Source organism: Apodemus sylvaticus, chromosome 16, assembly GCF_947179515.1.
Source record: "Apodemus sylvaticus chromosome 16, mApoSyl1.1, whole genome shotgun sequence".
In the NCBI taxonomy this organism is placed as follows: domain Eukaryota; kingdom Metazoa; phylum Chordata; class Mammalia; order Rodentia; family Muridae; genus Apodemus; species Apodemus sylvaticus.
The window spans coordinates 14849053-14866773 of record NC_067487.1 but is presented as its reverse complement, the minus strand read 5'-3'; the positions used below and the strand labels follow the sequence as shown (position 1 = coordinate 14866773).

At 39.9% G+C, this 17721-nt stretch overlaps 1 protein-coding gene across 1 annotated transcript in view; it reads left to right on the top strand.

Moving 5' to 3' along the window:
* Positions 1–17721, top strand: part of Dnah5 (dynein axonemal heavy chain 5) — a 251296-nt gene that overhangs the window by 65610 nt on the left and 167965 nt on the right. The window contains exons 25-31 of the mRNA XM_052160127.1: positions 953–1171; positions 2229–2291; positions 2568–2806; positions 3840–4080; positions 5605–5804; positions 7375–7528; positions 15710–15873. Coding sequence (XP_052016087.1) covers positions 953–1171; positions 2229–2291; positions 2568–2806; positions 3840–4080; positions 5605–5804; positions 7375–7528; positions 15710–15873 — 1280 coding nt within the window. The remainder of the gene's footprint in view (positions 1–952; positions 1172–2228; positions 2292–2567; positions 2807–3839; positions 4081–5604; positions 5805–7374; positions 7529–15709; positions 15874–17721) is intronic.

The window sequence follows — 17721 nt, the reverse complement described above, 5'->3', positions numbered from 1 at the left end:
AAATGACATGTCAAGTTGCAATAATGCTAGGCTGCTAGGCACCTCCCCTTGTATTAAGGCTGGATGAGACAGCATTATATATATATATATGTGTGTGTGTGTGTGTGTATATATACATATATGCATATATATTTATATGAATCATTGATATGTTTTGTATATGCTTGGCCCAGGGAGTGGTACTATTAGCTTTGACCCTGTTGGAGTGGGCATGACATTTTTTGGAATAGGTGTAGAAATGTCACTGTGGGTGTGGGCTTTGAGACTTCATCCTAGCTGCCTGGAGGCCAGTATTCTGCTAGCAGCCTTCAGGTGAAGATGTAGAACTCTCAGCTCCTCCTGCACCATGCCTGTCTGGATGCTTCCATGCTTCCACCTTAATGATAATGGCCTGAACCTCTAAAATTGTAAGCCAGACCCAGTTCAATATTGTCGTTGTAAGAGTTTCCTTGGTCATGGTGTCTGTCACAGCAGTAAAACCCTAGGGTCACAGAAGCAGGCAAAAGAGTCAGAGACAGCCCTGCTCCTACTGAACAAAGTAAACTAAGATTGAACAAAAATGGTGTCTTATTTTGTTATCCTAACTTTAGAAGTTAGATTTTATGTTTTCTCATTCACTTGATATAATTTTATAGTGTTCAAATACAATTTTGGGACTTAGTAAAAATATCTTTTGTGTCATCTTTTACAGTTTTGAAAACGCATTTAAAATGATGTTAGACATTTTCAGACATTCTGTGAGATAGCCAGAGTCTCTTCATTTCACAGACGAGAGAACTGGATCTAACTGGCTCCCTTGCTCACTTAAGTCCTTAAAGTTCACGAGGAGAATAATTAGAGCCTGTAGGGTGGCCTCTCTATCACGCTGGTCCCCCACTCTCGACTCCAGTCAGTGGCTGTGTGAGGATTTACGCATTTGACTGCCAGAAACACTTTTCCTTCTTGTCCGCAGGAATCCTATGCCCTCCTTAACAAGTACGGACTTCTGGTAGCCAAGGAAGAGATGGACAAGGTGGACACTTTGCGCTATGCTTGGGAGAAGCTGCTGGCCCGTGCTAGTGAGGTGCAGAATGAGTTAGGCGCCCTGCAGCCTGGTTTCCGGAAAGAGCTGATCAGCACAGTGGAGGTGTTTCTCCAAGACTGCCGGCAGTTTTACCTGGACTATGATTTGGTATGGCTCTGCCTTTCTCTCTGTGAGAATTTAGGGGAGAACAGATGGGACTCACAAAACATACCTGTTTTAAAATTGTGTGTTAAATTCCATAAAACTCCACAGGAAGATTACTCATATCAATATGGGCAAACGTGTTTCTCTTTTTGAATTCCTCCCCTTAAGAGTTCATTCAGAATATGTTTTTATCATGAAGTGAGGACTGAAAAGTCCTGAAGTTGTTCCGTTGCTTCCAGGGCTATAGTATGACCCTGTATCAAACTAAAATAAGAGCCGGAATGGTTTCTTCACAAAGAGCACACGCTAATTCTTCAAGTTCTCAGCCTGTGCAGGTGCTGACCTTTGTACTGCAGACATGCATAGCAGGAGACAAGGCAAATAGAGCCATGTTCCTCCAGAATCCACAGTTTACTCATATGTATGGGCTTTAGTGCAAGTAAACGTATTGTGTGATAAGATCCATTTCTGGCAAGCTACAACATGGAACAGAAAGGAAGTGTGTAAGGGTGGTGTCAGTTTTGAATCTATTAGGTGGTGGCATTTCAAACTGGAAAGTTCATGAAGATGGGAGTCCATGCTCTCAATTCATGCCCAAGGCAGCTTATTTGAGGTGTCATATTTCAGGAACACTGAACTGGATTGTGCAGATTATGTTTCATTTTCCAAGTAGCTGTTAGAGTGGTAGAATCTGCAAGCTAATTAAAATAGTGCTTTACTTCAAAACCAGAACTGTAAGCTTTCCCCAGAATAGCTACTGACCTTTCCTTGCTGGTATCATCTAGGAGGTAAATGATAAACAGTTAAAAACTTTCAAGATTTCTTAACCTCTGAAAACTGTGGTATGTCCTCAGCTTTTCAGACTAGAAACATCTTCCCACGTACGTTCAGAGTTCTTTTTGGAAATTAAAAAAATAAACAACAACAATAAACACAGCATCCTATCGTGTATACATCATGCATGGAAACTTTGATACCTGATACCCCGGTATGTTGATCTCATGAAATTTGTGTATGAATGCTTCACTTTGTCTTATGTTTTGTGTTTAATCTGTGTCAGAATGGTCCGATGGCAAGTGGATTGAAGCCCCAGGAAGCCAACGACAGACTTATTATATTCCAGGTAAACCTCTTTATTCCTACAAACTTCCTAAGCAATGGCTGTCTTTCTGTGTTTATAGTACAGGTAAGGGGTAAAAACTCTATTGTATGACTGAGGATGTACTTACATTTAAAAATATAATTTAACTGTCATTACAATTAGAAGCATTTTCAAATAAATATACTCACATATGACTATACTTACACATGTCCCGGACTCGTGCATTCTTGCCTATTTGCCAATGTGTTAGCCCATGTGTAAATCGTTCTGATGGAGTTCATTTACGTTTTTTATCAGAATCAATTTGATAACATATATCGTAAATACATCACCTACACTGGAGGAGAGGAACTTTTTGGTTTGCCTGTTACACAGTATCCTCAGCTTATCGAGATAAAGAAGCAGCTAAATCTTCTACAGAAAATATACAGCCTATACAACAGTGTCATAGAAACTGTAAACAGCTATCAAGATACCCTTTGGTCAGAAGTGAATATTGAAAAAATCAACAATGAACTCTTAGAATTCCAAAACAGGTAAGAAAGCAAATGTTTTGTATTCCCAGAGATTTTGAACTCTTGATCTAATATCCATGTCTGGGGAAGATGGCTTCTTTCTGTGCCTGAGTGATGGGGGCTGGCGGTCCATGTTAGTGTTTCCCTCTCTTGCTACCCATTGTTCTGTGGGGCTCTCTCTCAGCATGGAGCTCCCTGGTTGGCTATGATTGGTCAGTGAGTCTCTGATCTTCCTGTCTCTGCCTCACTAGTTCTGGGATCTCAGACATTGACCACCATGACCATGTGGGTGGGTGCTGGGGATTTGAACTCAGGACCTAAGGCTTGCATGGACTTTCCCTCCAAGCCTTCTTACCAACCCACAGGGCTTACGTGTGTGATAGCCTTTTGAGTTCTCCTGTCATTGCAGGTGTTTCAGAAATGTGCCTGGCATGTCTATCTTTTTGTGCCTTGCCTCTGTCTTCTGTCACTGTTATGTCATCCTTGTGAAATGCTCTTTGTCACTCTCCCCGTGTGTGCACTTTGAAAGAATTACCTTCTTCAAAGCTGGAGGAGTGTGATAGGGGTCTTTTATGTAGAAAAGAAAAAAAAAGATGATTTTGTTTGTATTGCACTTAAAATTATTTGAATTTTATGTTAGATAGTTTCGTGAAATAAAAGCATAGGTCAACATTTTTTTTTTCCTAGCATTTTTTTTTAAACAGCCGAGCCCAAGGAAAGTGAAAGGCCATTGGTTGTGTGTGAGCCAACAGCTGGAACCTTTATGCTGTGCTGCATTTGGAATACTGTCAGTTTCATAGTCATAAAGTTGAAATGATTTGAAAGAAGCTTCTTAGCCTTTAAAAATAATACCTCTATTTAGGCAAGCGTCATGAAAGATTGAAAACAAATCTTTGATTTAGAGAAAGATTTTTTTACATAAAATGATTATTTTAATATATAGCTTCTCAGTCGTGAAATTTGAAAATGAGACAGGATCTGAGGAGATAGTTATAGATGGTAATGTCTGGGTTTTGAATAATTCAATGGTCTTCCCTGTTGGTTTCCCTTACAGGTGTCGGAAGCTGCCCCGGGCCCTGAAGGATTGGCAGGCCTTTCTGGATCTGAAGAAGACCATTGATGACTTTAGCGAGTGCTGCCCACTGCTGGAGCTCATGGCTAGTAATGCCATGGTGGAGAGGCACTGGCAGAGGATTACCACTCTCACCGGGCACAGTCTGGATGTGGGCAAGGAGACCTTCAAATTACGAAATATCATGGAGGCTCCTCTTCTGAAATACAAAGAGGAAATCGAGGTATGGCTGATAGAGCGTAGAGCAATGAATTCCTATCACCCCAGCCACCAACTCCTCATTTACTGAATGCTACAGTGGGACAGGCCCTGTGTTGGAAATACAAAGATGTATTCTTGTTGTGTAGGGTGTATATAATATAATTATATTATATTAATTAATATAATATAATGTAATTATTTATACAAATGAAAGTACCAAATTTCCCTGGAAGGAAAGTATGCTGTTTGCCCCAGCAGAGCCTGTGACAAAGGACCTGTCTTATCTGGGTTCAAGTCTGTCTGGGTGAAAGGAATGTAGTTGTATTCTGGAGATGAGAAGTTGTCAAAGGGCAAATAAAACCATTCCAGGCAGGAAGAACACCATTTGTGAAGTGTATTGGAAGAACCAGAGGATGGCTCTGTGGCCTTCTGCTATGGGTGAGGATAGAAAAGGAACCGTTAAGGCCAGGAAGGTAGAGTATGTGTTGAGCATGTCATTGGTTTCAGTCTCCAGAGCAATGTGGAGCCATCTTGGAGATGTGCCTTCTTTGGGGATGACATCGCAGTACATTTTGTAAAGATCAACCTGATACTTGTATGCAAAAAAATATTTTAAAAAAAAGAGGGTAAGAAGAGAATGACGGGAAAATCTCCTTAGAGACTGTGATAGATTAGGGAAGAGGGAATGATTTGTTGACAGAGAATAGAGGACATGAAGCTGAAGAGTTAAGGAAAGATCTATGAGATTTTTAGGGAGTGAGACTGGACAGAATTTGTTGAAGGCAGAGTATGACGGGAAAGGTGGGCCAAGGCAGTAAGGGTGGGACAACAAAGAACTCTAGCTTCCTTTCTGAGAGCTCAGCATAGATCACAGGGCTGCCCATGGATCACGGACCGACAATGAACGTTGTAAGAAGTCAGACTGGGCGGTAGGTGCAAAGACTGAGCTTGAACTTGGGCAGGGTCATGGGTTGTGCTTGTGGTTTTGATGAAGCATTCATACTGTTACTCGAGGAGACAAATATATGTGGGTCCCCCCCCCCGGATCTATAAAGTCTACTGAGTACCTGGGCAGAGATGAACTCACCCAGAAGGTGAACACTGTGAGAGAAAATGAGGGTAAAGATGGGGTTCAGCCAGGGGTCCAGGAGAAGACGCCGTGATGGAGACTAAGACTGGAGAGCAGAAAGAACTCAGATTTCTGTCATCACACTGCACCCATTGACCTGAGAGGGAAATTGGGACAGTGAATCTTAAGCCTGTCATTATATTGTAAAATGCAAAATGATATTGAATCTTTTTTTTTCCTGTTACTTCTTTTTCTGACACGGATGGAAAAGTTTAGAAATTAAGGTTCTATTTAGACATGCCTTTATCCTCCTCGCTCTATGTATTTATTTAGGCATTCACATCGTGTACGACATTGAATTTGATATTTATGAACACAGAATCTTTACACGCGTATGAAATGAATGAGAGGGGATCCTGTGGACTTAGACTGAGACAGAACGCTCCCAGGGTAACCGAGAGCTTACTCTGTTGATAGGACATTTGCATCAGCGCCTTGAAGGAGAGAGATATTGAGCAAAAGCTGAAGCAAGTGATAAGTGAGTGGGACAACAGAATGCTAACATTCAGCAGCTTTAAGACCCGTGGAGAACTCCTCCTGAGAGGAGACAGCACCTCAGAAGTCATCGCCAGCATGGAGGACAGCTTGATGCTGCTGGGCTCTCTCCTGAGTAACAGGTAGGAAAACCATTTCTCTCCTTCTCGAGGCAGTAGATTTATGGCATCATTCTGTTTGTGGGACATGTGTGAGGCATCAGTTGGACAGAATGGCACTGCAGGTAGCCCCTTGCAATGCTCTGAGCACACCATCTTTGCTGCTGACACACACACACCCCTGCAAAGATGACAGGGCAATAAGTTGCAGATTCCAGTTGGCGATGCTACTCTGAGTTCTAGAATCATCCAGCTTGACAGCCTTCTTGTTCTCACTATGATGGTCCAGAAGCCCTTAGCTGTGTGCATACTTTACTCATGACCAAGATGGCATGAAAATTGGTGCAGCCGGAAACCAGTCTGATACCTCTGTTTGACCATTTGGTTGTAGCTACAGTGCAATCCCATGTTGACAGAAAAGCCATAGACTCATAGTTCCTAATGAACTTCTCCACACTCTTCCTCAAGTATCTTACTGTGCACTAGAATCTCAAAGATATGATGATTGTGTGGCTATCACTGAGATATGAATGCATTGTGTCATTCTGGGCTTAAAACATCACCCCATGTGTATGTCTAATAGTTTTTTTCAAGACAGGATATTGTTGTGTAGTCTAGAATGGCCTTAAACTCATGATGCTCCTCCCTCTGCCTCCTAAACACTGGGATTTCAGGCATTCACCATCTGTAAATCAATAATTTAAATAATGTTAAGTTAATAAAGTTTTATTAACTTAACATTATTTAAATAAAATCCCTGTTATTTTCATTTTTTTGTCATATCTGAGTCTTTATAGATTATAGATTTTAGTCTTCACATCCTTGGTAGTGATGAGTTTGGGCTGTTCAGTACTTGGCAAGTTTCTAAGAAAAGTGGACACCATACACTATAATTGGAGACTGTGAAGTTTAGGTTATTTGATTGACAGCACAACTCAAGAAACGGGAAAAGCATAAACACCAAGTATAATGATTTATATTAGGGACGCAGTTATTTTTGTTGTTGTTTTGTTTTTTAACCAATGACATATACCCTGCAAGACTTGTGTGAGAAACATTTATGCAATTATGTGTTTATTAACTGCTTGTTATAGGCCTTGTATATGTATATTACAGATTCAACAATAGTATGAAGTTTAACATACATCTATGCACACACAGGAATGGCTGGGCCAAAGGAGGGTAGCAAATTAGAAAGAGACATGGGAGAAGCAGGCCAAAGAGAGCCCAGATATTATGATAGCTGAAACTTATATTAGTTATCCAGTCTCCACCAATAATCTTGGGAGTACCACCAGGAAATGAGAACCCACACCTATGGAATAGGCACAGAAACTCAGCAGAGAGAATCTTAGGATCCTGGATATCACAACAATTCTCTGGAATCGGGAGTTTTCTCACACCTCATTTCTTCTTTAGATTACCTGTCTCTTGTTGCTATCCATACTTTGGATCCAAGTTATAAAAACGAAACTGAAAGCATTCAGCAGGATCCTGTTTCCTTTGCTAACCTGGCGGCATTCTAAACGTTAAAAGGTTAAAAACTGTCTTTTAATTTTGATAACATAATCAAAGTAAGTGTTTCTTATTTTAGGTACAATATGCCATTCAAAGCCCAGATTCAAAAATGGGTGCAATGCCTTTCCAACTCGACAGACATCATTGAGAACTGGATGACCGTCCAAAACTTGTGGATTTATCTAGAAGCTGTCTTCGTGGGAGGAGACATTGCCAAGCAGCTGCCCAAGGTTCTAGACATTTCTTTATGATTTCACCAGGTTATTCAGTTTGAGAAACATCTAAGAACTGAGAACTCCTTAATCTTCACTGAACCTTTGATTCTAGCAACACAGCTTTCTTTTCTGCTGCTGTTGTTTTTTTTTTCAAACGAAGTGGGGATTTATGGGAAAGACAAGAACAGTAATTACAGAGTGAAAATGCTGTGAACCTGTGATGTCTGATAGGAAACTGAGGATCAAAAAACCCAGAGCATGAATTTCTGTGTCATTGTGTGAGACGTTAGATAATTTGAAGGTAGAGTTTGGAACAGTGTAAATTTATGGGATAGTTATCTTGACAATTGTAGGATAATTTGTTCTTTTACTACTGACATTTAAAAATAGTGCACACTATAGAATATATCCAATTATATCTGTGCTGTAAAATTGAGGGTAGGGAATCTGTAAGAAAAGGCTTTCTCTCTGAGATGTTGAGTATATTTTTCTCATCAAACTGTAATTACCTCACTATGCACATATTGGACATATTTTAAGATTTTAAAAGACATTTTTAAGCTTAAAGCTTAAAATACCTTATTTAACTGCTTTGATTGCTTGTACAGTTAGGACACTTAACTGCATATTTGAATTGCAGAAGCATGACTATGTCCACGGTTATCACAAAGGGCTCTTTGGTAATTTCAGTGAACTGTACTAGACAGATCTGTTAACCATTTTTTTAATTTGTTATGTTCTTTATTTACATTTCAAACGATATCCCCTTTCCTGGATCCCTGCTCCCTGAAAGTCCCATAAGCCCTCTTTCTTCTTCCTGTTCCCCAATCACCCCCCTCCTGTTTCACTATCTTGGTGAACACTTCACTATTCCCCTAAATGACTGCACTGAGCCTTTCCAGGACCAGGGGCCTTTCCTTCCTTCTTATTGGGCATCATTTGATATGTGAATTTGTCTTGGGCATTCTGAGCTTCTGTGCTAATATCCTCTTATCAGTCAGTGCATACCATCTGTGTTCTTTTGTGATTGGGTCACCTCATTCAGGATGACATTCTCCAGTTACACCCACTTGCCTAAGAATTTCATGAATTCATTGTTTTTAATAGCTGAGTAGTATTCCATAGTGTAAATATACCACACTTTCTGTTTCTATTCCTCCGTTGAGGGATATCTGAGTTCTTTCCAGCTTCTGGCTATTATAAATAGGGCTTCTATGAACATGGTGGAGCATGTGTCCTTACTACATGCTGTGGAATCCTCTGGGTATATGCCCAGAAGTGGTATAGCAGGGCCCTCTGGTAGTATCATGCCCAGTTTTCTGAGGAACCGCCAGACTGATTTCCAGAGTGGTTGTACCGGCTTGCAACCTCACCAGCAGTGGAGAGTGTTCCTCACCAGCATCTGTTTTCTCTTGAGTTTTTGCTCTTAGCCATTCTCACTGGTGTGAGGTGAAATCTCAGGGTTATTTTGATTTGCATTTCCCTGATGACTACTTATGTTGAACATTTCTTTAGGTGTTTCTCAGCCATTTGATATTCAAGTGAAAATTTTTTTTAGCTCTGTACCCCATTTTTAAATAGGATTATTTGACTCTCTGGAGTCTACTTTCTTGAGTTCTTTGTATATCTTGGATATAAGCCCTCTGTCTGATGTAGGGTTGGTGAAGATCTTTTCCCAATTTGTTGGTTGCCATTTTGTCCTTTTGACAGTGTTCTCTGTCTTACAGAAACTTTGTAATTTTATGAGATCTCATTTGTCAATTCTTGATCTTAGAGCAAAAGCTATTGGTGTTCTGTTCAGGAAAATTTCCCCTGTGCCAATGGGCTCAAAGATTTCCCCCAGTTTCTTTTCTATCAGTTTCGGTGTGTCTGGTTTTATGTGGAGGTCCTTGTACCACTTGGAGTTGAGTTTAGTACAAGGAGATAAGAATGGATCAATTTGCATTCTTCTGCATGCTGACCTCCAGTTGAACCAGCACCATTTGTTGAAAAGGCTATCTATTTTCCATTGGATGCTTTTAGCTCCTTTGTCAAAGATCCAGTGACCATAATTGTGTGGGTTCATTTCTGGTTCTTCAATCCTGTTCCATTGATCCTCCTGCCTGTCACTGTACCAATACCATGCAGTTTTTAACACTTTCTCTCTAGTACTGCTTGAGGTCGGGGATACTGAATCCCCCAGAAGTTCTTTTACTGTTGAGGATAGTTTTAGCTATCCTGGGTTTTATGTTATTCCAGATGAATTTGAGAATTGCTCTTTCTAACTCTATGAAGAATTGAGTTGGAATTTCGATGGGGATTGCATTGAAAAGAAACTGTATATTGCTTTTGGCAAGATGGCCATTTTTCCTATATTAATCCTGCTAACCTGAGATCATGGAAGATTTTTCCATCTTCTGAGGTCTTCGATTTCTTTCTTCAAAGACTTGAAGTTTCTGTCATATAGATCTTTCACTTGTTTGGTTAGAGACATATCAAGATACCTATATTGTTTGTGGCTATTGTGAAGGGTGTCATTTCCCTAATTTCTTTCTTAGCTTGTTTTTCTTTTGAGTATAAGAAGGCTACTGATTTGCTTGAGTTAATTTTATATCCAGCCACTTTGTTGAAGTTGTTTATCAGATGTAGGAGTTCTCTGGTGGAGTTTTTTGGGTTTCTTAAGTATACTATCATATCATCTATAAATAGTGATAGTTTGACTTCTTCCTTTCCAATTTGTATCCCTTTGACCTCCTTTTGTTGTCTAATTGCTCTAGCTAGGACTTTGAGTACTATATTGAACAGGTAGGGAGAGAGTGGGATTGCTTTAAGTTTCTCTCCATTTAATTTGATGTCGGCTACTGGTTTGCTGTATATTGCTTTTATTATGTTTAGGTATGGGCATTGAATTCCTGTTCTTTCCAAGACCTTTAACATGAAAGGATGTTGAATTTTGTCAAATGTTTTTCAGCATCTAATGAAATGATCATGTGGTTTTTTTTTCTTTGAATTTGTTTATGTAGTGGATTACATTGATGGATTTCCATATATTGAACCATCCCTTCATCCCTGGGATGAAGCCTACTGGATCATGGTGAATGATCGTTTTTATGTGTTCTTGGATTCAGTTGGCAAGAATTTTATTGAGTATTTTTGTATCAATATTTATAAGGGAAATAGATCTAAAGTTCTCTTTCTTTGTTGGATCTTTGTGTGGTTTTAGAATCAGCGAAATTGTAGCTTCATAGAATGAGTTGGGCAGTGTTCCTTCTGTTTCTATTTTGTAGAATAGTTTGAAGAGTAATGGTGTTAGTTCTTCTTTGAAGATCTGATAGACTTCTGCACTAAAACCATCTGGTCCTGTGCTTTTTCTGGTTGGGAGACTGTCAATGACCACTTCTATTTCTTTAGGGGTTATGGGACCATTTAGATGGTCTATCTGATCCTAATTAAACTTTGGTAGTTGGTATCTGTCTAGGAAATTGTCCATTTCATCCAGATTTCCCAGTTGTGTTGAGTATAGGCTTTTGTAGTAGGATCTGATGATTTTTTTTGAATTTCCTCAGTTTCTGTTGTTATTTCTCCCTTTTCATTTCTGATTTTACTAATTTGGATACTGTCTCTGTGGCCTCTGATTAGTCTGGCTAAAGGTTTATCTATCTTGTTGATTTTCTCAAAGAACCAGCTTCTCATTTTGTTGATTCTTTGTATAGTTCTTTTTGTTTCAACTTGGTTGATTTCAGCCCTGAGTTTGATGATTTCCTGCTTTCTACTCCTCTTGGGTATATTAGCTTCTTTCTGTTCTAAAACTTTTCAGGTGTGCTATTAAGCTGCTAGTGTATGCTCTCTCCAGCTTCTTTTTGGAGGCATTCAGAGCTATGAGTTTTTCTCTTAGCACTGCTTTCATTGTGTCCCATAAATTTGAGTATGTTGTGCCTTCATTTTCATTACATTCTAAAAAGATTTTGATTTCTTTCCTTATTTCTTCTTTGACCAAGTTATCATTGAGTAGAGCATTGTTCAGCTTACATGTGTTTGTGGGCTTTCTGTTGTTTTTGTTGCTATTGAAGACCACCCTTACTCTATAGTGATCTGATAGGAGGCATGGGATTAGTTCAATCTTCTTATATCTGTTGAGGTCTATTTTGTGACCAATTATATGGTCAGTTTTGGAGAAGATACCATGAGGCGCTGAGAAGAAGGTATATTCTTTTGATTTAGGATGAAATGTTCTATAGATATCTATTAAATCCTTTTGATCCAAAATTTCTGTTAGTTTCACTGTGTCTCTGTTTAGTTTGTGTTTCCCTGATCTGTCCATTGAAGAGAGTGGGGTGTTTAAGTCACCCATAATTATTGTGTGGGGTGTGATGTGTGCTTTAAGTTTTAGTAAAGTTTCTTTTATGAATGGGTGCCCTTGTATTTGGAGCATAGATGTTCAGAATGGAAAGTTCTTCCTGGTAGATCCTTTGATGAGTATAAAGTGTCCTTCTGTGTCTTTTTTGATGACTTTGGTTGAAAGTCTAATTTATTGGATATTAGAATCACTACTCCAGCTTGTTTTCTGGGACCATTTGTTTGGAAAACTGGTTTCCAGCCTTTTACTCTGAGGTAACTGACACTGAGATGTGTTTCCTGTATGCAGCAAAATGTTGGGTCTTGTTTATGTATCCAAGATACATGTCTTTTTATTGGGGTAATTGAGTCCATTGATGTTAAGAGATATTAAGGAATAGTGATTGTTGCTTCCTGCTATTTTTGATTTAATTCTTATGTTTGTGTAGTTATCTTCTTTTGGGTTTGTTGAAAGAAGATTAATTTCTTTCTTTTTCCAGTGTGTAGTTTCCCTCCTTTTGTTGGTGTTTTCCATTTATTATCCTTTGAAGGGCTAGATTTGTGGAAAGACACTGTGTAAATTTGTTTTTGTCATGAAATACCTTGGTTTCTCCATCTATGGTAATTGAGAGATTTGCTGAATATAGCAGTTTGAGTTGGCATTTGTGTTCCCTTAGGGTCTGTATGATATCTGCCCAAGCTCTTCTGGCTTTCATAGTCTCTGGTAGTAATTCTCCAGTGTAATTCTGATTGATCTTTTTCCCTTACTGCTTTTAATATTCTTTCTTTGTTTAGTACATTTGGTGTTTTCATTATTATGTGACAGGAGGAATTTCTTTTCTGGTCAAATCTATTTGGGGTTCTGTAGGCTTCTTGTATGTTCATGGGCATCTCTTTCTTCAGGTTAGGAAGTTTTCTATAATTTTGTTGAAGGCATTTACTGGCTCTTTAAGTTGGAAATCTTCACTCTCTTCTATACCTATAATCCTTAGGTTTCGTGTTCTCATTTTGTCCTGGATTTCCTGGATATTTTGGATCAGGAACTTTTTGCATTTTTCATTTTCTTTGACTGTTGTATCAATGCTTTCTATGGTATCTTTTGCATCTGAGATTCTTTCTTCTATCTCCTGTATTCTGTTGTTGATGCTTGGATCTATGACTCCTGCCTTCTTTCCTAGGTTTTCTATGTCCCCTGTTGTCTTCCTTTGTGATTTCATTATTGTTTCTATCTCCTTCTTTAGATCCTAGATGGCTTTGTTCAATTCCTTCACTTGTCTTGTTGTGTTTTCCTTTAGTTCTTCAAGGGCTTCTCCTTGTTTACTTGTGTTCTCCTGTATTTCTTTAAGGGAGTTATTTATGTCCTTCTGGAAGCCCTCAATGAAGCCCTGCATTAGCATCATGACCTATGATTTTAAATCCAAATCTTGCTTTCATGGTGTGTTGGGTATCCAGTTGCTGTTGTGGGAGAATTGGGTTTGGGTGGTGTCATATCGCCTTGATTTCTGTTAGCAACGTTCCTACATTTGCCTTTTGCCATCTGGTTATCTCTGGTGTTAGTTGGTCCTGCTGTCACTGGCTGGTGCTTGCCCCTCCTGTTTACCTGCAAGCCTATCTCAGCAACCCTGGGTGACCTCTTTTCCTCTGGCAGAGATTTCTGTGGTGCTATAGAGCTCCTGGATGCAGACGGAGTCCTGGTGGGGGTGTGTCCCATGTGATTCTCTACTCTGGTGATCCCTGCCTACCAGTCTGCCCTTCTCCACTGTCACAAGAGCAAAGGCAGTTTAAGTCTTACTTCTGAAAGCAGGACTCCACCTAACTACGGGACTCCTTGTAGGTCAGATGCTCCCTGGCAGGATACATGCTGCCAGACATTTGTGGCGCTGCCCAGCTCCTAGGTGCAGGTGGAGCCCAGGCGGTCTGTGTCCTGAGCGCTCTTTCATTCTGGTGTTCCCTGAGTACCTGGCTGAGCTGGCTGCTTGGTCACAGGAGCAAAGATGGTCCCTCCCTCCTGTTAACCATTTGTAAGGCAGAACATTTATCTTTTGGTCAGCAGGAAGTGATTTCATATGCTAGAAATCTAAATGTTCATTTATGCATTTTTAGTCTTCTTTTTCACTTGTCAATGGAAAAATTAACATAAAATACTTAAGGGTTAAAGTGACATTTCTTTCTCTCATGTTTGTGAGTCTAGGATTATTAGTGGCATAGAGGAACTGTTAAGGAAGACAAGGAAGAATAATTATTCCAACAATCCAAAAACAATGTATGCATTTTCCATTTTCTCCTGAACAAAGTCTTTTTTGGCAATAATATATTAGAAATAATTTTGTGTTGTTATTTTTTCTTTTTTTTTATTCTTTTTTTATTCGATATATTTTTTATTTACATTTCAAATGATTTCCCCTTTTCTAGACCCCCACTCCCCGAAAGTCCCATCAGTCCCCTTCCCTCCCCCTGTTTTCTCACCCAACACTTCCCACTTCCCTGTTCTGTTTTTATTTTTGTTTTTGTTTTTGTTTTTTTTATTCGATATAATTTTTTATTTACATTTCAAATGATTTCCCCTTTTCTAGTCCCCCACTCCCCGAAAGTCCCATAAGCCCCTTTCTCTTCCCCTGTCCTCCCACCCACCCCTTCCCACTTCCCCGTTCTGGTTTTGCCAAATACTGCTTCACTGAGTCTTTCCAGAACAAGGGGCCACTCCTCCTTTCTTCTTGTACCTCATTTGATGTGTGGATTATGTTTTGGGTATTCCAGTTTTCTAGGTTAATATCCACTTATTAGTGAGTGCATACCATGATTCACCTTTTGAGTCTGGGTTACCTCACTTAGTATGATGTTCTCTAGCTACATCCATTTGCCTAAGAATTTCATGAATTTATTGTTTCTAATGGCTGAATAGTACTCCATTTTGTTGTTATTTTTAACATAGAATTCATACAATGTGTGTTGATATCATTGATCATCACTCCTCTCCTAACTCCTCCCAGATCTATTGCCCTATTCTGTGCCCAATTTTTGTTCCATATTTTTTTGTCTCTTTCCCAATAACTCATTGAGTCCAATCTGTGCTGTATATATATACGTGGGTGTGGAGCCTTTCAGGGGTGCATGGTGACCTATCAGAAGCCACATATTTAAAGAAACTTGACTCTCTGTCCCCCAGAAGCTATCAACTTGTTCATAGCGCCTTATTAGGGTGGGGGTTTCATGACCCCCCATACTATAATGTTGACTGACTTGTGTATGTTCAGGTCTTTTGCAGGCAGCAATAGCTGCTATGAGTTAGTAAATGCTCTGCTCCCATCATGCTCAGGAGACACAGTTTCATCCTAGGCTTTCAACCTCTTGTCCTTTACTGTCCTTATGAAGAACTTCCTGAGTCTCGTGGGAAGGGCTGTGACATAGGTGTTCCTTCTTGGCTGAGCACTCCGTTGATACTTAGTCTCTGTACTCTTGGGACTAGCTGTGCATTTCTGTGTCTGTGTTATTGTTTTTAAGCACTCGATATTTGCTTTCTAAACATCCAAGCAATCTAATCCTCTGCAGAACTCTTGAAAAATAATAAGCTCACTCTACTTAGAGATCACTCAGGAGAACAACTGGGAGTTGTCTTTCTTCCACGAACAGACCTTTAGTTTTGCATTTAGTTTCTGTTTTACTTACCATAGTGGAAATGTCAGAGTTGAGCTAGAAATTCCTATTGAAAAAGGGAGATGCTATAACGAGAACGACACAAGGAGGTTTTAGATCGACTGTGGACCTCAGGCATACACAGCTTAGATGTTTACCCTGGTTGAAATGGCGGACTCAGCTGGAGACATGTAAGGAGCTTCTCCACTGGAACCGACCCTAGACTTGTCCAGTGTGTCCTTTCTACAGGAAGCCAAGCGCTTTTCCAATATAGATAAGTCTTGGGTGAAGATCATGACACGGGCACATGAGATACCAAATGTGGTTCAGTGTTGTGTTGGAGATGAGACCATGGGACAGCTGCTACCCCACTTACTGGACCAGTTGGAAATCTGCCAGAAGTCGCTCACAGGGTGAGTTCTTTTTAGGCTCTCAGAACCATGGAGAGAAAAGAGGACAGAGAGTGTGGGTGGTAAAAGCCACATCTGTGCTGTTTGGCTAACAGTGGCTTCGCACATAAAACTTGCACAGATGAGGTAAATCATCTGGAGCCTCACATGTAACATGCATTGTGCTGCTGGACAAAGGACTTCAGATATTTCCTTAAACGGGTAAGATCTTGTAAACATTCATGTATAGAACCCATTTTGAAAATTATTGTGCTTCCTTTCTGACATTTTTCTTGTTTATCTTCTTTTATATCTATAGAGACAGAACTTAAATATTCCATTATATTCATTTTATATGAAATAGAATATATAGATAAGCAGTCAAGATTATAGGTATCTGAGTGTATGCATAGGTGTGCATAGACTCACAGGCAGACTTTGAAAATTCAAAGACTCATAATGTTTTCCCTTGCTTTTCTTTACTGGTTTTAAAATAAAATAATCTAAAGCCAGGCATGATCTCTCTCTCTCTCTCTCTCTCTCTCTCTCACACACACACACACACACACACACACGAGCACATCTAACAACAACACTAAAAACAAAAACAGCTTTCCTAAGCAAAGAAACAAAAGACACATACATACAAACCAAATGAAAGCAATGAAATCCAAACCAGACAACCAAACCAGGCCATTACCATGAACAGCAGCAGCAACAGCTACTGCTGCCATTGCCGCCACCACCGCCACTGTTAACCACCACCGCCACCACTGCCACCACCACCACTGCCATCACCGCAACTGCCACCACCGCCACTGTTACCACCACCACCACCACTGCCATCACCGCAACTGCCACCACCGCCACTGCCACTGTCACTGCCTCAATAACAAGGAAACAGCAAACAATGACTCCGAGAAAAATCACAAACTAGAAACATGATGAAAGTAATTTTCTAAGTGTATATCAACACTCATGGCAGTCGTCTAGCTGAACTTAACTTAAACAATGATGTCTACTTGGCTGACTCTCAGAGGCAGATGCCCTTTGCCCGTGTCCTCTTCTCTGTGGCCTCAGGGCTGGTGACAGTCTGAACCAGCTTGTGTTGAGCCCACAGGATCCAAGCCAGGCTGCTCTCAGTGTCACAGGTGACAGTTAAGAATACTGGGCCTCAAGTCGAATTTTGAAAGTATTGTAATGAAGTAAAGAAAAGATGAATATCAAACTTGAACAACTGTGGCTCCTCATTTATTTATTGTTGGGTGTCAATAAACTAGCCTTGAGATTGGTGTTGAGAAATAATGAAGCTATTAGAAAGTTAAGGTCAAAGAAAAAGAGAGGATAATACATCAGAGGGTTATGTTGGGGCACTCTTCCTACAAGTGGATCTTAATCAAGTGAAAAAGGTCCTACCTGGGAGGAACACGAAGGACCATACATACTTTGGGCATGGCTTTCATGGGCTCCATTGTTTCCAGGAAAATATTTACTTTTGTTTCTTTTCCGCTTGTGTCCTTGAGTGGATGATTTGGAGAAGTTCTATTGTGTATCCTCCAGCCCACCACAGTATAGTTCAACCTCGAGCTGGTGTGAATGTGTGTGTTTATGAATGCACACACATACTTGTGAAAGCCAGAGAACAACTTAAACTGTTTTTCTTTTGGGTGCAGTTCACCTATTTCTTGACAATGACTCTCACTGGCCTGTTACTCAACAATTAGGATAGGCCAGCTGACCAGTGAGTCCCAGGGACCTAGCTGTCTTCATCTCCTTATCATTAGAATTACAAGTATTTCCTATATTGTTTTTTAAAGCATGCGTTCTGTGCATTTAACTCAGATCATAAACAGCATACCAATGAGCTTTTTG